Genomic DNA, 23249 nt, shown 5'->3' on the forward strand with positions numbered 1-23249 from the left:
GTATTTTGCCATCAATTTTGCAAAATTGTTGACAAAAGCTACTGCTCACTAATAACGACCATTGATGCCTTCCACGACTTGAAGTAATTCTGAGACGTAGAATGATAAAACCTTGACTTAACGGTCACCTTTTAAGGGTACATAGACTGAACACTATGTGTGATGTAAACCGGCAAGATTTAGACTCCATGTCAAGAATTTGTCAACTGCTGTTTCTCCTTATTCATTTGAAGGGTTTGGTTTCTTCTTATCTGGCATGGCTATGCCCATTAGGCAGTGTAAATACCGCAAGCATTTAAACGCCAAGAGAGCAGCAGTATCCATTCGACACATGGATGAGCCTAATGGAAGCTGAACCAAACTGATTCTATGCTTCATTTACCACTGATGAAGCTTGAAACTGAATAAAAAAACATATATCGAGTTTAATAAGTTTCGATGCAGGTGTCGTATGTATGATGCTAGATGGGATTGTCCGTAGGCCAGCTGTATATGTATTGTCTGCAGTGTAGCTTGAGTTAATTCACAGTAATTGACTTGAGACGCTACTGTATGATAAGACCGATACGTATCTCGAGCTTGCAGATGACTGCTTGTTTATGTAACGATTTATTAAAAGGATACGACCTGGTGAAGTACCTAAGTGTCAATCAAGGAGGAAGATTACTTCGTATAGCAGTTTAAATGTTTGGAAAGCTGGTTTAGGATCTAGGCATTTGAGCTTTGAACCAAATTAATTTGAGAGAGAATTAATGTATGGCATGGTTATGTCACAAGCAGTGGAACCTGTGCATAATTCATATAAAAATATCAGCCAATGATTTTACTTTGTTCTATGTAGGTGTAATTGTCACCTTCTTATCTGTCCTTAATACAAATTTTAAAATTTAAGAATAAAGAAAGTTATATATATTTCAGATATATTGTTATAGTTTACCTTGAGTTCATTTTCATATCTCTGTTCGTGGAAATAGTGTAGGTCATTTCTAAGTGGTTTTACGGAAACATTTCTTCCTTCTTGCCAGATTTTAATTGTTTATTAGCTTGATGCCCTTGCCAAAAATTTAAAAAAGGAGAGCAGATGATATGAAAATTCGGGGATGTTTTCAGGGTCAAAAATTATCTATTAGACATTTGTATTGAAGGCCTACAGTACATATATGAAATGTTGTGGCTTATATTGTACAATCACATACCTCACTGTTTCTTGCAGGTTTGAGGTTTGACCTTGACATATTATATTGATATTGTTAGACATTCTAGAAATTCAAATAATGGCCAAACATGCTTGGAAATGGTGTTTGTTAATCTTTAAAAAATTGTTTTTAACCATTTTATGACTTACTGAAGTTTAAGTCATAAAAGTGTTTAAAACTACTAGTTCTGGTTAAAATAATTGGTATTGTCAGAGTGACCTCTGATTGACCTTCATTGGTAAGTATGTCAGTGAATTGAAATGAAAGGAAAAGTAACATCAACAGTTATAATTGCTTTCTATACAAATTTTGACTATTAAGTTATATTAGGTCAGCTTGATTACAATTTCAAGGAATTTAGCTGTTAGTGCATCCAGCTCATATTCATATTCATATTCATTTTTTTTTTTTTTTTTTTTTTTTTTAAACGTTTGTTGAAAACTTGCTAACTGCATACATATATACAGTGTTTTGAGAATCATATGAAAACACTTAGCATGCACTTAGAAGATGTTAGTCCTGTACTGTGGTATTCTGAAGTTCTCAGAGTGTGTGGTAACTCTGGGTTACCTATAGAGATTTTGTCATGGGGATACAGGTAGGTTATGTTTAAGCTATGGTGTTTAAATGTTAGCCTCATGAAGGTACATTACAGTGAGACTTTTAACACCAGGTTCGTTATTCTACCCACGGCTATGGGCAAGTAATCATGCAGTGCCTTCCGTAGCGGTCTAATATAGTTTGCCATTTGTGAGAATTAAAGTGAATTATTTCAACAAAATTGTATTTTGAACAGTTTGCCCAAAATGGCTATAATATTTATTCGCCCACATTAACCTGTGAGTAGCAAGAACTAAAGCCACAGGGTTTTATCATCACAAGGACCTGTGTTTTATGACCAAAGCAATGATGTGATTATAACTTGAATGAATGCCAGAAAGGGCGATGAAGAATCAGTAAATAGTATATAAATTACTTGACATTGTCATGGATGATTTGAGCAGAAGTAAAACAGCTTGTTCATACAGCAGTCGTGGTATTGTTCTGCTCACAGTGACTGTGCCCCTCGTTTAGCGTAGGAGTACCAATGTGCCTGTCTGCCTGTCGTTGTTACGTGAGCTTTATCTAATTTATCGCATGACATCCTGTGATGTCGATGCTGTTACCTTGGCTGTGTGGTTCAGCCCTGCATTGTACTGTATATTACCCTGAGTATATCAAGGCATTATGAACCGGGGTGGTCTCATAATTGTCTGCCAGAGGAGTCTAGGCCTATGTACGTATCACACTCAGCTACAAACAAGCTATTTCCTTTATTTGCCTGTTCAGGAATCAGGAAGTTAATCCCAAAGGCAGATTCACCCACAGAGAAATTATTATTGTTGCAGTCAGTCGCGGACGTTTTCCGCAGTACTAATAACCACGCTGTACTGTACTCTCATATCATGCTTGAAAGCACTGGTACTGACAGTACAGTAAGAACAGCTCTTATAACCCCTATCTGATGGAAAGCATACTGTTTATACTGCTTAGTGCTCAGGGTGGGGGGAGAGAGGGGAGGGGAAGGGGGACATGACAGTATAGTCTGTAAATAGGTGTATACATGTAAGTTGTTGAAACTGCTTTGTATTCAGCATAATCACCTAATGCCAGCTATGATTCAATGCTGTATGGAGCTTAAAGCAGCTAGTTGTGCTGCATAACCGTATTTTAATATTCAAGAGATCTACTCAAATTACATGTGCGACCATCCAGCCTGTAAACTCGAGGAGGTATTTTCTCCCCAGGCTCCAAATGGTGAATTCACTGGAATCGAATTTTTTTCCTTAACCCCCGATGGAAGTAACTGCTCTTGTTCCAATTTGTCTACTATAGAGTTAATGCTTAATATATAGCAAACATAGTCCCCTGGCTATTCTGACATCCAGGTCCCAAAAAAATGTAAAGATAGCAAATTTAAAAAAAAAAAAAAAATGTTGTGTTGAAGGAAAATATTTATTGGGTGCAGGCAGGCAGACTAGCAGTGAAATATTGTAAATTTTTCATTAAAAGTGACTATACTTATAAAGCAAGTTTGGGTCGATGAACTTTAAGTCCCCCCTCCCCCTCCCCTCCCCCTCTCCCTCTCCTATTGCTCACTAAGTGGGTATAGACACTATATAGAAGAGGCCAGAAGCTGTGTACACTATTGCCTATGGTATGAAAATTTGTTATATTTGCAGTTCATAAAATTCTAACATGTATAAGGAAAGATTGTGAAAGTCATTAATTTGTCTGTTTTTCTTGGAAAGGATTCAAGTGAAAGAGATTTTGATTTTCCTTCCTTTTAGATACCTGTAGTAAACAAATCAGTCCAGGTTCAGTCATGTGTTTGAGTCATTAATTATACTGACCTGGTGGTGCCTATGTTTTAGTTACTATCATGCAGTATTTACTCATGAATGTGTGTGCACACATGTACCTAAGTATGGGATGTGTGTTGTATCATTTGTAGGTTATTGATTGCATGGTGCAGCTATATATTAGTGCACATGCATGATCATTTCTGTAACACACTGATCTGTCAGATAGGGTACACGCATAGATCTGTCTAGTAAAGAGTTGAGGGATAGTTTGGTATGCACAGTATGTTGTGGGAAAAGGGAAGGAAGTTAACTTTGTACGATATCATTTTCAAAACAAAAGTATTGGGGCTAATTTATAATGAAAAACAAGTGTAATCTGATGTCATTCTCAAATATACTGAAAGCTTGATTAAAAGTATGCCGAATCTGAAAGTAGGTGACCGGTCATGATCCTCGGAGCTGTATTGTTAGGCGACGTGGCAGTATAGTGCTTGCAGTGAATGTGTGATTTCCTGCTGTAGTGATAGCATTATTCCATGCCGTATGTTGATAGCAGCATACAGTTAGAGATTTGAAGGGCAGGGCAATTTCCTGAAGCCGTTTGTACGTTTACGCTATATACCTCAATATTCAAAGTCAAGGTCATAGTGTGTTTTGCTAAAATTGAGAAAATTATCTAGGTTTTGAGTTTTGTTGATCCTTAACTCATGTATAGTTAGGCTGGACATGACTTCTATAGTCAGGACTATACTCAAGGTTGTGCAATCAGCACATAATGTACAACCTCCCTCCCCCACCCCCCCCCCCTGCCTGCTACCTTCTACAGCTATGTACTGTTAATTATCAGGGTTAATGAGATTCAGCAACAATAAAAGCTGCTCTAGTTTGCTGTGTATTGTTTTTTCAAGTTAAGTTTTTTGATAATTTTGATAATTAAGTCCAGTAGCATCAAAATATATTACATGGCATGAAAGCATGTTATTATATTGAAGTATACATGTGTCATCATGTAGTCTACTGCTAGTCAATTTTTACTTCAAACAATTAATGAAAAGTAAAAAAAAGGTTGATTGGGGACACAAATGGAAGGATGCCTTTGTTCATGGAGGACAGGGGGGATGAGGGGGGGAGGGAGAGATTCAGACACGTAAAATGTGAAGTTAGGTCACCCCTTTGGAATGCCACTCACTGGAAATTGGTACATGGCTGTTGAGGGAGGGATTCTCAAAAGCCTGCAGCTTTGACGTTGGATCTGATGTACCTCTTCAGTTGTTCAAAGCGCTTTGTAATCAGGATATGATTAACTTGCCAAGGCCAGTAGATTTCTATTTCCTTGTAAACTTGTTGCTTATAATGTTATACAGTGTGAATGTAAGGACACTGAATTCCCTGGCCAGGCTAACTGCTATAATGCTGCAGCTATTCGCTGGTTGAAGGATAAGATACAGTAATTATAAAAATGTTTCCAATCTTATTCATATTTTAAAATCAGCCAATCAAATTATCTCTATCAGGTGACATCCGACAATAGCAATTTGCCTGTTTCGCTTATGACGTACATGATGTCCTAGGCCTATACTACTAGATGTAACTGAGCCATGTGTTTTCGCAATTTCCGTTACACCTAACGATAACTGCCAATCAAAACCTCCAAAAAAAGAAAAATAAGCTCTTAATAGATGTTTACAAATATTCATTTACGCGTATTGAAGCTTTCGTTAACACGAAAGAGCTAGCTAGCCAAACATGGGCAAATCAGGGGTACAGTATATTATTATTTGCAGCCTGTACATGCTGTTATTGTATTACCAATGTGTGTGTATTAGCCATTCGTGAAACGAATCAATCATGGCAAAAAAAGCAAGGGGTATAAATACAATAAATAACGACTAGACTTACGCTATAGTCCTAAGGCATTGAGCCTTCATTATAATCCTAAGTATTTTCTGAAAATTTTGCTAACTGTTCTCAAAATTTCAACTTAACGTGTTGTTCAAATTGACCAATCAGTGTCCGTGTGGGTATTTTCTGACATGTCCGATTGGTGATTGACAACACGATTTATAATGTACGCACACTGGTAGTACAGTATTGGGATGGTCATATATCCAGAAATTTCACCCGTATTGCGCAGTACTGAGGTAACCCGGTGTGACCTTTATGCATTAAATGCATATGTAGTAGAAAGAATTTTATTGGCGTGGCATATCATTGGATAATTAGCCATTTTGCTGACGAAAAAGTTCATCCATTCTGCTCAATTTTTGTAATATTGGAAACTTTTTTCATGCAAAATATGTTTGGTACATGAATGTTTGGAGTAACGTAAGGATCACAGTTAATAGCATCACTTTGGGATGATACTTCAACTCAGTATGCTCCTTTAATATCAATGTGATAGTACACAATGCAGTGTGCTAGGATCATGAGTGTTATAGTGGTGTGCATTTAAGTTCATGCATGCTAATTCCCTTCTGTGTTAGAAGGATATTGTCTGAAAGCAAACTTGAATTTTGGCCAATGAAAGAGGAACACATATTGTAAACATCCTGGTGAAATTTGCATCCGATTTCTACGTGGCGTTGTCCAGATATTGATAATTGAACTTGTCACATTTTTGTATCACGTAATTGATCGTGGGCACGTACAATTATTGTTTTGACCGTGGATGTTATAGGGTTCAACCTTTACCCAAGTTAACAATGTACCAATTAATGGGGTTAGTTTGAAAGTAGAGACTTAACATTAAACTTTTGGGAGAAAAACATAGCACAACTTTTTACATACATGTGCTTCTATGTCATGTATCACTTCTCCTGCAAGACATGTCAACTTCAAATGTTGTGATCTCGAAAAAACGGAAACGTAGGAATCGATAGAAATTCACCAGGATGCATAATAAGGATCTTTTCATGATTCATGTTGTTGAATGCAAGTTTTCCTCTGGAGGATAGAGGCTGTCACCATGTTGTGTCTTCATAGTCTACGAATGCTGGCTAATGTTAAAAGATATGCATTGGTTATACTATCATTATGTAATGAGTTTGAATTTATACTATTGTACCTTGTACCCCTTCACCTTCCCCTCTCTCCCCACACAAAGTTCCCATCCATACCTAATTGGGAATCTGCAACCTTCACCAAAAGTTTGCCATGGATTTTTACATAATCAATTAATACCTAACCATCACTCTCAGAATGTCACCAAAATTTTGGGTACACTGACGTAGAGTTTAGAAACATTAAGCTATGTTAATTACTTAATTTTAGTTGGCACGAAGCTCTCTAGTTGATGCCTTACATCAGACAATGATTTCATAATTGACTTTGTACAGCACAAACTGAACAGTATGAGAATATTAACACCCTGCTGGCATGCATAAAGGGCAACATACATTGTCAATTATACTGTGCGTGCAGTATATATGCACATGATAATCATAGGTTGTATCCATATGCTATCTTAGGGTACTGTAATGGCATCCTGTGGCTGCCTTCCTCACACACATGATAATCATACGTTGCATTCATGTATATAGGCTTTGTCTTAGGATATTGTAATGGCATCCTGTGGATGCCTGCCTTCCTCCAGTAATCTCCCTGTACATTGAGCTCTCATCTTGTAGACATTCTCCTTCTAGTTGTTATCAGTTATAAGTCCGCCTAAAATATTCAACCAATTCCAAGAATGAGGTATCTCCCCTGACCTACCCATAATGCACATGTTTTGTATCACACGGGGCTCTCCCTATTTGGGGAATCGATCTATGGCAAATCGTTGTTTCCTTCCAACTCTAATTAATAACGCATGTTTGATGTCAACAGGGAGGTCAGGGGGAAAGAAAGACCCAATAAAGAAAAAACAAAAATCGTCTAGGGATATGGCAGGTTCATTAGTCTCTGGGAGGATGCAGTCAAAGAGTAATGAGAGAACATATAGGGTTGAGGGGGGGGGGGAATGGGAGTAAATATTAAAATGAAAGATATGCAACGTTATTTATGGACAAATCATTCCAGTCTGCGGTCTCCACCTTCTATCGAAACGGTATCGAGAGCACTACAGTATGCGTTGATGGCAATAGCAAATTAAAGAGTTTATAATAGCAGGATTTGTATGATAGATTGCCAGTACGTTATATTAGTGAATGTATTCATTTAAATACCAGAGAGCATACGTGGATGATGTTACGATGAGAGAATAATAGCCATTTGTACTTGACATTGAAATATCTGTTATGATGATTACTTTTGACAAATGACTGTAATCAGAGTGTTATAATGGGAATATAAAATGATGATGAAGAAATAAATGAGAAGGGATGTCATTACATTTTATTAAAGCACATGCATTGTTTTAGGCACATGTGACTTCAGTTGAGGTGGAGGGGAGGGGGGTGCTTGTAGAAGTATATATATTATATCAGAAAACATAATAAGACTAGCTGGAACAACAGGAAGTTAATCATTTATAATGCTGTTGTAAAAATATGTTATGTACAATACTGTATGTAATGCCAAAAGTGCCAAAATAAAATGCTGAATTTAAGCAAAGTGAATTGAACTGCTAAGTACTGCAGTGTACTTAATTTACACATTGCTGTAATTATCAGGTTTAAAGAAATCCACCAAATGCAAAGCTCTCCTGTTGCACATAATTGGATACATGTACTGTACACTACAAACGCATCCTGACATGCACACACAAATTGGAAAGAATTTTTGCAGATAATTATGTTTTTTCTTTTAAGTGATAAAACTAGACTGCGATTGAAACTGGCATGTGAAGTTTCTTTGTGACAGAGATATTTTGATTTTTGAAGGGTGCGGGGGGGGGGGGGGGGGGGGGACGAGAAAAGGGATGAAGGAAAGCATGTTTCATGCATTTATAGCCATTATGATAACCATGCGTGTTACTCATTAAAAATAAGACACTGTAGTTGTACCACAATCATACATGTACAAATTGAATAAAACAGAAAAAGTTGTGTACAGTACAGTCATACAGCTATTTCTCAGCCCTGTAGTAAAGTTTGAATCATTGTTCTAAAAAGAATAGTCTTTGTCTAGTCTATGAGAGAATCATCCCAATGTATGTATACTCTCCTCATCCCGCACGTGATCCTAGTCTAGCATAATGGATCGAGGCTATTGAACAACTCGAAAGTGATATAAAAAATTTATTCAGAAAGTGAAATTATGGGTGACATTGTAAATTATTTTTTGAATCTGTGTACACTATATTATATAGTAACTTAAATGATGCCATGTAGTACGTGTATGATATTTCAAAACAAGTGTAGGACATCAACCGTTATCCAGATAATTAAAAGCAAAGCCTAATAACCTGTGTTAATTGCATGTGTGATGTATCACAGCTAAGATTTCAATAGTTCATGCTGTGATTGTTTTTTAATGGTCATATATATATACGTATAATTAATTTTTGTTTTGTTTTGTTTTTTTAGTTTTTTGGTGTAAAAGTCACAAATAATGAAATTACAATACTGCAATGACATTTTTTGGTGAAGAATATGTTTTGAATCAGATCTCATGATTACAACTCATTGTGCCCTACCAACTGAGACAGCCAGCTCTCAATTTATTCCAATCTTTAATAAACCATTTCTTTGATGGGAGTTTGTTCTAATAGGTCATAGTACCTTACATTAAATACAAGGTAGCAGCCAGGGTTGACATCCACATTTCATTTCATGTATCCCGGAAGGCAGCAGGGAAGCGATCAAAGGAAAGCAAAAATTTATGTTTGTGACTGCATGTTCACACGGTCTGCTTAATTCTCAGCTTGGACATAAAATCACACAAAGTTTAAAACAGGTCACCATGACATTCTGCATTTTTATGTGAAATAACTGTAGCTACATAATAACTGTAGCTACAGTGACTTGTCACGTCATAAACTACAGTATATATATCATTTCTTTTTTTGCATTGTCATTTAAGAACGTTGTTATGTCATTCCTAAGTAATTTATTGTCTCCCAGGTTTTGTTATTTTGTGCACAACAGTTATCCTCTAGATAAATGTACACATTGTGTAGTGTTAATTTTCACAGTTAGTGCCACAGTATGCTGTACGTATTCTCACAGTACAATGCATATATGTAGTTAACATATATATCAGATTCACCAAGGTGTCTACATTTCACTTTGTAAACTGTTTTTGATAAGTTGTTCAAACCATAGGTTTTAAGTTACCATGGTGATTAATGTCATGTTCATTTCCATTGTATCGTTGCACATTCCCACTGCATGAAAGGGTAATTTTGGAGTTGTTCTTTGCTTGTTTTGTCATCATCTGGCGTCAGAAATTTGTGAACAAAAACAGTTTTTTTACACTGCATGCTTGAACAGGTTAAGGTACCCTGATATGTCCACAAGCTCCATTGGTTTGTTTGTTTTTAGAATCTCTATATTTATATTCATATAAGCCAAATATGTTTATCTTGTTAAGTTGGTTGATCCCTAGGGGGAATGAACAATGTAAGAGCTATGTTGCTGTTTGGAGAATGGACATGGTGTGTCGATCCCTACTTGAACCGCTTGATCTGTTATAATGTACATTGCAAATCTTGATTTGTGTTACTGTGTATATTAACTCAAGCTAACCTAGACTAGACCTTACTAACACATATCTAACAGCCACATTAATGCATCATCAATTCCTTCCAATTAACCTTCAATAAAAATTACTTTTGGTGAGCTATGCTTTTCTACCACCAAAGAGAATCGTTAACAGCAAAGAAACATTCTCTTTGCAAAGATGTTAATGTAGTTCAATCCTATGTTTACCTGTCTCCTATACATACGCACTGCTAGCTTGCTATACATACTAGTGTTCAAACGATTAACCTAATCGGAACCGGTACGAATATTGCATAATCGGAAATAATCGGAATCGGTAAAAATTACGTGGAATACCAGTTATGTCATACCGATTATTCAAAAACATATGGAAGGTGAAAATATCATTATTCAAAAACATAAGATAAGAAGATGGATGGTTTGTCTGAGATACTTTTTGAGATGGATATTTTGAGTAACTATTCTTAGCCCATTTCAAGTCATTAACAGGTGACATTCGCGTCGAGGTGGTTAGGCCATTCGCTTAGCACAGTGCTGACTAGGTAGGATGTCATATTTCCGTATTTTGGAAATTTAAAACAAAACAAAAAACTTTTTTTTTTCTTTCCGAGAAACTACAGAGGTAATTTGGTACATACAAAATGATACCTTAGAGCCTTGTATATCAATGAAGCAAAAGGAAACAGGGGAAAATCACAACAATAGTTGTTTCTGTCAAACATTTTTGCCGATTTTGTATATATACGGGATATTTTCTCATTTTCAAATAATCGGAATCGGTACGATTATGAAAAAAATAATCGGTAATCGGTATTTTCTGTTATGCATAATCGGTTGAAAACTAATACATACTGTACTGTTGTATACAGTTTATAGGCTACCACGGGTAGATCAGTGTGCATAATGTATTGGAGACAGGTAAGGATAGTATTTCCGTAAGTACACAAACCAGTAAGTCTTATTCATTGCCATTTACTATCATTGTCACTGGTGCATGCTGCTAACAACTTCTATTAACAAAATGCACCATCAGCAAGGAGAAATTTATTGAAAATTTATCAATTTTTACTTTGTGTAAATTGTTTTCCATTCATACATGTACATATGTATATTTATATATGTATATATAGTTACTGTGTGGTAGAATTATAATATTGGAATCATGGTTTTGGGGAAATATTATTGCTCAATCTTACTTTCATGCGTTGTGTAGATGAGAATTGATCTATTGGGAGAGAATATGTCACCACAGAATTATAAGACAAGTTTTGTTGCAGTAACATTAAAGGAAAACAAAGTGACTAGGTGATACAGTAGTACTTCAACAAACGGAGGTGACAGGTTTGCCAAGGATCATGCTCATGACAAGATATAATCATGTGGCTAATATCTTCTGCTTATGTCAGATAGGCTAGCAACTTAGGCTAGTTAAAAGACAAAACCTTTCAACAGACATGAGTTTGATGGGAATGCATCAACAATCATTCATAATAATTGACAAGACTCAAAGCTAAGGAGAAGCTAAACTTACCGCTAGTGGAGAAAACAACCTTGGTTATCTTTGAGAGAACACCAACTGCCAAGCAAAGATTAAAAGAACAATGTTCAAAATTTGTGAGGGTGTTTTTCTTTTACTGGCTCATATATGTATACACATATAAAGAAATTAGCATGTGATTGTCCATGGCCAATATATATTTGATTGTTGGGTCATTTAAGAGTGTGTTTGGACTGTTAGCAAGTACAGACAGTTTGCTTTATATGATGGTAATGTTTTAAGTTTTATTTTGTTGCAGTTGGCCAGCCCCAGCAGCCTAAACAGGTTGGCTCTCTCTTTGCGGGTGAACCTGCAGAAAGTGCACCACCTGCTCCAGGAGGCTTTAACCAGGTAAGATATAAGAGGCTATGTAACTGTCTTAGGACGATATAGCCAGCTAAGATATGAGGTACCCAACTCTCAAGGGGAGATAGCCAGCTAAGATATGAGGTACCCAACTCTCAAGGGGATATAGTCAGATAAGGTGTAAATGACAAGATAGCTGTCTAAGGAATTTATAACCAGGCAAGATGTAAGGGGCCATTTAACTGCTTCAGGGGGATATAGCCAGCTAAGATATGAGGTACCCAACTCTCAAGGGGATATAGTCAGATAAGGTGTAAATGACAAGATAACTGTCTAAGGGATTTATAACCAGGCAAGATGTAAGAGGCTATTTAAACTGCCTTAGGTGGAAAGTCAGGGTAAAATATGAGAGGCTACTTCATTGCCTAATGGGGATATGGCCAGGGAAGATATTAGAGACTAACTTACTTTGTCAGGTGGATAAAGCCTAGGAAGATATGACATAAGAGGCTACTGTGCAAGAGTTTATACACTCCCCAGAGCCAGTGGTGCCAAAGCAAACTTGCAGAGGTGCAAGTGTGTTGAAAAAACTAGGCAACATTCCTAACAGTTTTACAAAACTAATATAATATTTTGACATTTACCATACATCCTGTCGTCTTTCAGGGTCCTGCTTACGTGGCCATCTACGATTACGTAGCAGCTGCTGATGACGAGATCTCTTTCGTGGAGGGTGACATAATCATCAACGGAGAGATAATCGACGATGGTTGGATGACCGGCACTGTAGAGCGAACCGGCCATTCTGGCATGCTACCATCCAACTACGTGGAGGAGCGTTAGAATCTTTAATCGGGACGTAAAACTTCCCCCAAAATTTCTTCCAGTTATTACCGTAACAGCATGAAAAGGAAAAAAAAGCTTCTCGATTTAAGACAGCGATGTGTTTTTTTCTTCTCGTGGGATTGAGTTAACAATTTTTGGTTATTACGACTAATGAATAGTATAGAAATTTTTGTGATACAACGTTTTCAGATGGTGATTATTTTTTAATCTTATCAATCTCAAAGAAAATTTTGGCTAATTTTTTTTTCCTTTTTCCCGTCAGTGGAATATTCTGTACATTCATGTCCTTTGTTTTTCTTTCCCCTTTCACTCATTTTCAACATGTATCGTTAGTAGTTAGATTAATTCGAATTTGTGGTGGGAAATGCCCCAAAGAAATGATGGTTAGTTGTTATGGAAGTTTACCTTTCAAAACTCACAATATCATGCCATTGCAACCAGCACCATTTAATGATGATCAGTCAAAGTTTGAATTCACACAATTTGCAGAAACGGCTGGGGAATTATTGAGGCGTTTACAGAGTTCTGTTGAAATGTTATAGAAAATGGTATGAACAGAAAATTAAATCTCGTTATTTAATGTTGGCACACCATCACCATTAAAGACCTTTCTCAAACCACCTCAAGGTATGGAGTTGAACATAGCCTCAGACTATGATTTACAATGGGTTAAAACTTAGAAAAGACACATTTTGCTCCTGGTAAAATGTCTTTGATATTGTTGTGGTGATGTTTTGAGAAACTTATATAGAGTCCCTTAGTTATAATGGAACAAAGTCACATCTGTTTCATTTGGGTTTGGGAAGGAGGTGAAATAGAATTCTTTCAGAATTCCTTCCTTTTTTCCCCTCTGTGTTTGTCCATTTCATAAGGCCAAGAGCATCCCATTTTAAAAAAACTCAACAACAAGTGTTATCTGTCATTTCCTTCAGTGTTGTTCAACAGTCGTTAATTTGAATATGAAATATGCAATTTCAGTCATGTCAAATCTGTAAAGGAAAAAACAGGAAAAAAAAATTTGAGAGGACTTTTTCATCCATCCCAGGATAACATATATATAAATATATTAGATGAGGTCAACTTGTTGAATAAGAAGAAAATGATTTTTGTCTCCTTCCACAAGTTTCATTTTGTGTTAACACAAATAGAAGACTGCACAGTTAGGAAGGAATTGATTTCATGTTTGTTGAAATTGAAGGGATGTGTACCCATCAGCATATGAATAGAATCTGCTAGACAATTGCTCTCTCTCTCTGCTATCACAGATTGTGTCTTGCATGACCTGAGGTCAAAAAATATGCTAACAAATACCTTTGCTGTGGTCTAAAGATGTACAATACCGTTCCTTCCTATTATTAATCATTTTCAATTATTTTCTCTCATGCTTTGTTTATAAGAGATTTCTGTAATTGAGTAAAAAAACAGTTGAAGGAACTATTGATTCTGAATTATTTCAATATTCTATAAATACCATTTCAAGAGGTGAAGGAGATCAATATTCATAATTTCATTAGTGTAAAATTTTCGAAAAATTTATTGAAAATTGTCTCGCTCTGTCTATCTCTCCACACTGATTTGAACAATGAGTTTTAAATAAATATTATATATTTGTTAAACCACTGCTTTTATTGAAGTGAAATGTATCAATTCATGATATTTTGTCGGTTGCTGGACTAGATACTTACTGTTGCTTTTCCATACACTTTTCATAAAGAAGTTACACTCGTGTGACATTTTTTATGTGGCAGCTGCTTCTGCTTACCTTTCCAAAGGCTTTAGGTATTATCATGAATATTATAAAAAATTGTAACAAATCAAGTGTATCTTTCAGTTACCTTCAGTATTAGTAAACAAACAACAACAAAGGTTAGCTCTCACCACACACACACACACACACACACACGCACAGAAAGAGAGACATTTAGAAGACTGATCTAAGCATTGCAAGAGAGCTATAGTGATTCTGGTATCATTATCATCCGTAGGATTTATGCTACTTGCTGTTTACATATTTTCATCAGAGTGTTGTATTACAGAGATCAAAGTCCATGTTTTTGTCATTATTTTGTCCCTTTCTGAATAACTAACAGCAAACTTCTAGAATTGGATGTGTGTGTGTGTTTTGTGTTCTATATACACTTTCATTTCACTGTAGGCCAATAATGACCATGTCACCTGAGCTGATCAAGTGTACAGTTAAGATTTAACAATCATAAAATAAAAAAATGACAATAATTGAAATTTTTCCACTCCCCTGTTAAAATCAACTGGTGTTCATTTTAAGCTATGAGTGCGAGCAGGCTTACATATGAAAAAAAAAAAAAAAACATAATTTACATATGAAAAAAATAAAACATAATTTGGTCAAATGTTGTAGGCATGCTGTGTTTTGAACTGATAGATATACATTGGGTGATTGATGAAAGAAAGAAGGATAAAAAGAAGGGAATGTTGGTCCAAGATGTGGTCAGTTTTACCAATATTTCTGGATTTATATTTACCCTCTTGAGTCCGATTGTTTGGGTGGTATTGACCTTCACCGGATTGCTTTGCTGACAAGATTTTTGTTTTGTTTCGGTAAACTTCTGTGTTATTCCAAAGCTGTTGCAAGTTTTTGACACTTACATCGATGTTTCTATGATGATGATAATTTTTGACAGGATGGTGTCTGCGGGTGGGAGGATCTCTTGCCACATTTTAGTTCTGTAATACCGAGAGTGCCTCTGTAGGTAAACAGTAATATTGATGTGAAAGATTGTTATTTGTCTTTATTCTCAAAGTCACATTTGCATGGTGGTCTTTTTTTGGTATTTTACTTTAAAATTCTGTATTTGCTTATTGCTGTTTTGGGGAAAATTATCAGAAATGGGACTGGTTTATTTTCTTAATTGGTTTCTGAAAAATAAAAGGTTTGTTGCAAACAAAAGCAAAAAAAAAGAAGGAATATCTCTTGCCTCACCTGTTTGGTAAAATTTCCTGTTTCTTGTTTATCCTAACTTTTTTAATTTTTCCATTTTTGGCATGTGGGATGAAGGTATGTTTATAGGATTATATTGACCTTAGAGACGAGAGGAACCCTGAGACCCCTAGCAATGAGGTAGCTTACCCTGTCCATCAAATGGGAAGGTCACCGCCAGGTGGCATAAAATGCAATGGTATGGTTATGTCATTGTTTGGTTTCTCAGTAAACCATGAAATGAGGTTAGCTTTCCTTGAGGTGTGCAGTTTGAAGTCATCGATCAGATGTTCATCCCACAGTGGATTTGCCGCAGAACTATTTCTATTTCAGGAACCGTCTCTCCAGAAATATATCTCGATCGTAAAACATGCCACGGAACATATTCCTGCCATTATGGCCCAGCCTTTGATGACGTTAAAAATTTACTTATAATAATGCGATCATTAAGAGGAGCAACCAGTAAGGAAGTCCCACAACCAATCAACTCATGTTCAGCAGGTTCAATTAATGTTTGTCTGAAAGCTTTTCTAGTCTACCAATTTTTGGATGTTTTTGCCTTTTAGTTGCTTTTTTATTAGTGAGATGCTATAGGTTTAGTTTTCCGTTGCTGTGTACTAAATTTAAAGAACCACCAAAAAAACCAAAAAATTAAATAAAAAGAAATTAAGAAGGGCAAAAAGGATATGCACTTTTGAGATTTAGAATCGACAAAACATGACAAATTTATTTTATATTTTGAGATGAAAATGATCTACGATGATAAAGGAGCTTATATCATGTGATGGCTGGGCTTTGTTTGAAAAAATTTTTTTTACTTCCAGGGAAGTTTAATGTTTAGCTTGTTTTACTTAGTGGTCATTCAGACCAATTTCATGGAATTAATACTGTTACCAGAAAGTTTGTATCGGTATCATGACTGTAATTTGGAGTTGTTTTTTTTTTGCTTTAGCAAAGAGGCCAGGTCTTTATTATCATTTCAATACAAGACTAGAGGTGGGATGTAATGTACATCCTGGTACCAAAAGAATATCTTTTCTTTGTTAACTAATAGCAAAAGAAAATACCCTTGCTAACACTTGTTAAAGGACAATTTCAGTCAAGCCATTTTATGCCTGTTTTGGCACCGCCACGCCCATACTGTAAGTAGAACCTAGCCACAGTCTAGTCAGAAGCCAATAGCAATATGGGTAGGCATCACAGGAACGCTTTATAGTAGACATTCTACTCTCCGCAGAAACCCTTGTAGATAAGTAACCATTTTATACTCATAAATTTCTGTTCACAATGTAACCCTGTCTAAGTGTACATAATAAAGTAGCAGAAATATTAAAGGGCTGCCTTCCATTTTTTTTTTTTTTTGCAAACATTATTCGAAGGTCAAAGTAGCTTATTTCTTGGTATATTTCTTGTAGAAGATATTCACCAAATTTTTACTTATGTAGTCATAGCAGCAAATATTGGCCTTGTATGCCTTGGGTTGCTTTTTGTTCCACATTTTTTTTCCCATTTCTGTTTGGTAAAAATGTTTGGTTCACATCTGACTTTAACCTGTTAAATGACGATTATGCCATAGAAAACTCTTTGCACTTTATTTAATAAAAGAAGGAAGAAAGTGTTCAATTTTTTGAAAAGGGTAACAATAAATTCTAAGCTTGAATTTGTAATGTTCTCCACTGTGTTTTCTTTCAAGAGTCTGCGTTTATATGTAAATGTTATATTTGTGTTCACTGAATGATATAAGTTGGTGAAAGATAACAGGTCCATGCATGACTCTAGTGTGATACCATATCAAAGTTTAAAGTAAGAAATAAAGTAAACAAATAAAAGGTTTATTGTCCCTACAAAATGTTACTGATCAATAATGGTCTTGGTCTTGTAATGTATGCCATTTGATCCTATAACTATAGTTTCACTCCATCAGAAGAAGAATATTTTGATGCATTTTCTCACAAAGAAGATGCATTTTGATCTCACAAAGAGATACTGCCTTGGTCATGGAAATGGGCAGATTTCTTACTATATTCTTCCAAGCAGGTCAGTAACCAGATTTCTATTCTTGGTTACTCCCCATTGGCAGGCATGTGACCTATGCAGTGATGTTGGCATGTTTGTGACACCCTAGCTTTGAAACATGATATCTCAAGATAGGTAACATCTGCAGTTCTCATATTTGGCATGTTGCTTCCCCATAATGAGTACAAGAGCCCTATTGTTTTGGGTGGGGGTCAAAGGTCATTTGATGTCAACAGAGGGCAAAGTGTGAAAATCTCGAAAACGCTGGATCTCCTGAACATGAAAGGAGCTCATGTATGTATGGTAGGATAGCCTTATGTAGTGTAAAGGTTTTACGCAATTTGAAAACTTCACTGGCTCTCATATTCTGCATATGGCTTCCTTATAATGAGTACAAGAACTTTATTGTTGTGGGTGGAGGTGAAAGGTCATTTGGGATCAGCAGAGGGCAAAATGTGAAATGCTCTCTCTCCAGAACCTGAACATCAAAGGAGCTCATATATGCATATGAACACCTTATGTAGAGTTAAGTTTGCACACAATTTGGTGTAGGTTACAGTTCATTTAAGGTCACTTGTGGTCAAAACTTGAAATCCTTGTAAACACGATATCTCCAGATAGGAAACTATTGTCTCTCATATTTTGCATGTGGCTTCCTGATATTCAATTGGTTGCTCAATAAGTTACTGTGCAAACAGGTTACATATTCACAAGCTGCTGTTTCACTGGGGAAAAAAACTCTTAGCTATGGACAACAATTCTTTAAGCCAAGCTTGTTTAATTAAGTTCTTCCTAGGAGTTTTTGCTCTACTAAACTACTCATGGGTACTAGGCATGATGGATGAATTACTGTCATAATATTACTTGTATCAGCTTGTTCACCTCTTGACCTTTACGAGTGGTTGATCAGCCATCTCTGCCCCATTTTTGTTTTGTTTTTCTGTCAGAAACACTGCTTGTCCTGTCTGGTGATAAATTCCATATGTTACAATGTAGCTACTTTCTTCTCTTCAAGATATCAGTTGGAATGTATATTCCCTTAGAAAGCAACGCTCAGCATGAGTGTGCACTTTTCAGCCAGACCAGATTGAGAAGGCAGCATTTTCCATCCTTAAAGCAGGGTGCTGTTACTGATGATAAAAGAGCATCAGTGCAACAACATATGTAGACTGTTAGTGGAATTGCCCCTGCTAAATATTTTGGAATCGAAATTCATTACTACAAACCTCAAAATATATTGATAGTCACACAGCATGTCCTCTGGTGATTTCAGCAAATTCAATATGCCATGGTGTAGATATTGTAAAATATTACAAAGCACACTCCTTTGTTATCTCATAGGCACCTGGAATTCCCCCAATCATAGGCAGCTACAGGGGAGAGGGGGATTTCCCTATTTCTCAACTAACACCTGCTTAGAGCAACCGAGAAAAGAGGTTGCAATCAGCTATTACGGTATGGCAGATTTCATGATTTTCCAGTAGCAAATAAAGCTGGATTTGCTTACAAACTACTCCTGTTCTGCATATGTACAGTATTTAAAGGCAAGTAACCACTAGGAGGGTTTTTTCCTCTGGTTGATTCCCTGCCAAAGGCAGAAGGAATTTATGCGATGGTGTTGATGTGTGTTTGTGTGTGTATATGACGCTTGTAAACACACTATCTCAAAAAAGTTTATGGTGGATTACTTGATACTTGGTATATGGATCTGTCTTATTAAGACAAGAACCCTTTCTTTCCTGTGAAGTTCAATGGTCAGTTTGGGGTCAACAGAGGTCAAAGTCTGATAACTTTATACAGAGGATAACTCAAAAAGTACATCTTTGTTGAACCCCATACTCAGTATGTAGATCCAGCTTGGTGAGTGCAAGAACCCCAATGAAATTGGTAGAGGTCAACTTCAAAGTTACAATTAATGTTAGAATTCTCCAATGCTATGATGTTCTTTTGGTGAGCATATTTTGGTAACTATACTTCAGTTTACTGAATGGGCTTGTATGTATCATAGATCTCAAGTGATCTTCAACTATACCTATATAGTCATCCAGGAAATGAAAGCTGCTTCAAATAGTTGATACTCTAGTGTAGGTGCTTTAAAACACACTCAAGTGGCCCTCACCAGTGTACACACTCTGAGCTTCAAGGGGTTTCAAAGGTCTGTTCTGTGTAATCCTTATCAGTGCATTAATTGGTTGTTGGATTATCTCTGATCTTTTCTGGTTCTCACTTAATTCCTGGGCATATTGCTCCATAGCCAACTGGCTTTCCGTTTTGTTTTGGGTTTTTTTTTGGTGAAAATCGAGGTATGACAAAAATAAACGACATCAAATGGCATTTCATTCATAATTTCTGTGTGTTCCTCACACCCTTATGTATTTACTAAAGAAATAAATTGCATGAACAACTCAATGTTTACAAGAAACTTTGATTTAACATAATACTCTTCAAGACTGATTTCTATACAAAAATTCCTACCTTGAGGTACTTGCCGTTCTCAAATCTTCATAGAAGACAATTTAAACAATAGTCTAAAATGAAAGTGTAAAACCTAAAGCAGAAATAAAAAATTCAGAAAATAAACACCAAATACAAGCATTCTGAGTAGAAATGTAAGTTAAGGGGAAGCCTCCCCACCTCTTCCCCAGCCCCCCAAAAAATCGCCAAACTTGTAGACAAAGTAGTAACTTTGCTCATTTTTTTCACTGGAAATCTCGAAGGGACCATCTCCATGTTTGTTTTATTACCTGGTTGCAACCAAAAAATGTTCTGGTTTTGTATATCAACTTCTATCTAAACTGTCTTGATATGAACAAGTAAATCTCTGTCTTCATAAATATCGTTTATTTCCCCTGACTTAATCCAGTTCCTGCCATTCGAAGGTCTACTAATATCTTTATTAAATCAGATTATCATGAACTATATTGCAGAAAGGAAAATTTTTACAAAATAATGATTGTCTCTTAAAAATACTAGGAAATTCACTATTTATTATAAAAATACAGGCTGCTAAAAGTGGTAACGTAACTTATTGTCCCTTCGTTACCTTAATCCAAATATATTTGCTTAATTATGAATGAAAGTATCCTAACCTCACCCCCCCCCCCCATCCTCATCCTGCAACCTTCCTCTAATTAAACTCTAACATAAACCAATATGTTACAGACCAGAAACTCTTACACGCTTGTAATTTAAGGTATTGAAATTCTGTTACTGATTCTTTCAAAATAAAGAGACCAGCAAGCAATGAATAAAACATTTTGTAGCATCCGTACTAAACTTCTCACTGAGTTTAATAATGTCTTTAAAATTGATTGAGGTTCTGTTTTTTATGCAATAATTTCTTCATAAAGTTGGGAAATATTGTGATAATCTACCGTTTTATGTTGATACTTTACAATAATTTACTCAAATTTAGCTTCTAACTTGACAATAAACTTAACCATACAAGTTGAGTTCATATTGAGCAATATAAGAAGGAAAAAAAGAAAAATATTCAAGATTTCATAAGAGTTGATTTTCTTACAATAATTAAACCACACTTTACAGTTTGCACTGGCTAAGGAATATGCAATAATGGCATATCGGATATTTCCAAATATTGGATATATCTCTTTAATAATTCCACTTGCAACATTTTTACATGTATGCACTTTGCCAAACTTTACCATATCAAAGTTGAAAAGTTTTGGAACAATCTGATATTATATTTATCGAGACTTTCTTTTCAACACGATTTGTAAGGTATTTAGAACATTTTAAGCAAACAAACAAACCCCTTCTTTTCCCATTCCCAAACTAACGATTGCAAATGGGATTTTAAACCTTTGACCTTCACAAAAAACAATAGGCTTTGTGTACTTATTGTGTCACAACTACATACCACATATGAGGTTGGTCCAAGCTTCTCTTCTTGAGATATCGTGTTTACAAGCAAGGCGTCACACACACACACAAACTCATCAGCCTGCATGACTGCATAGGTTAAGATTATCATCGAAAACCAAAAATTTGTCGACCATTTTGGTGCATGTATTTTGATCACACAACCTTTTGAAAATTTTCTTGATTATTTCAAATTAAAAACTCATATCAGTTCAAGAGTTACATTAAATACAAATTTGATGAGCAATCAGCATTCTTTTGCATGTATTTTACAATAAATATTCTTGCCTTTAAAAAATACATTTTCCAAAGGAAACTATTTAGAAGCAGTAGTAGTTGTAAATAATTTCCTTGACGTATACTGAAAACAATGACTGATACACTGTGGACCAAGAAATTTAGAAACCAAGACAAATTTACACCAAGAAATTTTTTTTTTTATCATACCCACTTTTTAAGTGACTATACCTTGTAAAGGTTTCACAGTGTTAGCATGGTTTGACTATGTTCTATCATTTAATCCTCCCTCCCCCCTCCAACAAATGTTTGTCAGCACCGGTCAAGGTTTAACAACACTCAGTAAAGTTTGACATACCCAGCAATGTTTGGTCATCTCACCCACCCACCCCACTCAATCCCCCACCAAATGTTTGACAACTACGGGTCAAAGGTTTAATCATCCCCAATGAGATCCAGCACAGGCCCTACAAAGGTTATCCAGTGACTACCAAGGTTCATCATCCCCAACGAGGTCCATCATAGCCCTGCAAAGGTTATCCAGTAACTACCAAGGTTCCATCATACCCAGTAAAGCTTGACGATAACAAGGGCCATTCACACCCATCAACAATGATTTGACAACACTCAAAAGACGTACCAAAACCAAACCAAAGGTTATTGACGGAATTTACAGTCCACACCATGATTTTAACCAATGGAATTGACCAAACGGTTTGTTTAAAACTCAGAATAGTAGTAGCAATAAATTTTAGACTGTGTTAGCAAAGCAAATCTTCCTCACAGTATATGACTGTGACTCATCATCCTGTCTTCAAACTAATGTCTGTCAAAATAGCGAGTAATGAACCGTTAAATTTAGAAATAAATTATACCTAGAAACCTTGATCCAGGAAGGAAAAAAACAAAAGTCATTGGGAAGGAATAATAAAATCACCTAATTTAAAATCAACATAAAGTAATTTTTACACCAATGATGCTTATGTTGTGGAAGATATCTCTTAGACAAACAATGAAACTTCCTTCCTCCAATTTTTATACCCCGAGAACCTTCACCTTTTAATGTTTTCTTTTAACGAGCTTGACGTGAGCAACATTGACATGTTAAAAAAGACAAAAAAGAAGCAAAAAAGAAGATGGAGAAGCTGTCTGGATACTTCCTTTGTCAGAGTTTATACATATTGGAATGTAACAGTATCCTCGCAGCATTAGCCTCTATTTCATAACTATAGTGTAGGTATCCCCTTCAGGATCTGCAGTAATAAAATGAGGAAGAGAAATCAAAAACATTTAAAAAGTGAAAAGTACATTTTTGAAAAAGACACA

General features: G+C 35.9%; 2 protein-coding genes across 5 annotated transcripts in view; one reads left to right on the forward strand and one right to left on the reverse strand.

The window, feature by feature from the left end:
• LOC139966213 (LIM and SH3 domain protein F42H10.3-like) overlaps positions 1–17455 on the forward strand; it is a 39673-nt gene extending 22218 nt beyond the window's left edge. For all 3 annotated transcript variants that reach the window (XM_071969014.1, XM_071969015.1, XM_071969016.1), the window contains 2 exons: positions 11940–12031; positions 12653–17455. In XM_071969014.1, the coding sequence (XP_071825115.1) occupies positions 11940–12031; positions 12653–12829 (269 nt within the window). In that variant the 3' untranslated portion in view covers positions 12830–17455. The remainder of the gene's footprint in view (positions 1–11939; positions 12032–12652) is intronic.
• The window catches only part of LOC139966212 (transcription factor CP2-like), a 33531-nt gene continuing 25690 nt past the window's right edge, over positions 15409–23249 (reverse strand). For both annotated transcript variants that reach the window (XM_071969011.1, XM_071969012.1), the window contains one exon: positions 15409–23176. In XM_071969011.1, the coding sequence (XP_071825112.1) occupies positions 23139–23176 (38 nt within the window). In that variant the 3' untranslated portion in view covers positions 15409–23138. The remainder of the gene's footprint in view (positions 23177–23249) is intronic.

Source organism: Apostichopus japonicus, chromosome 4 (assembly GCF_037975245.1).
Source record: "Apostichopus japonicus isolate 1M-3 chromosome 4, ASM3797524v1, whole genome shotgun sequence".
Classification (NCBI taxonomy): Eukaryota; Metazoa; Echinodermata; class Holothuroidea; order Aspidochirotida; family Stichopodidae; genus Apostichopus; species Apostichopus japonicus.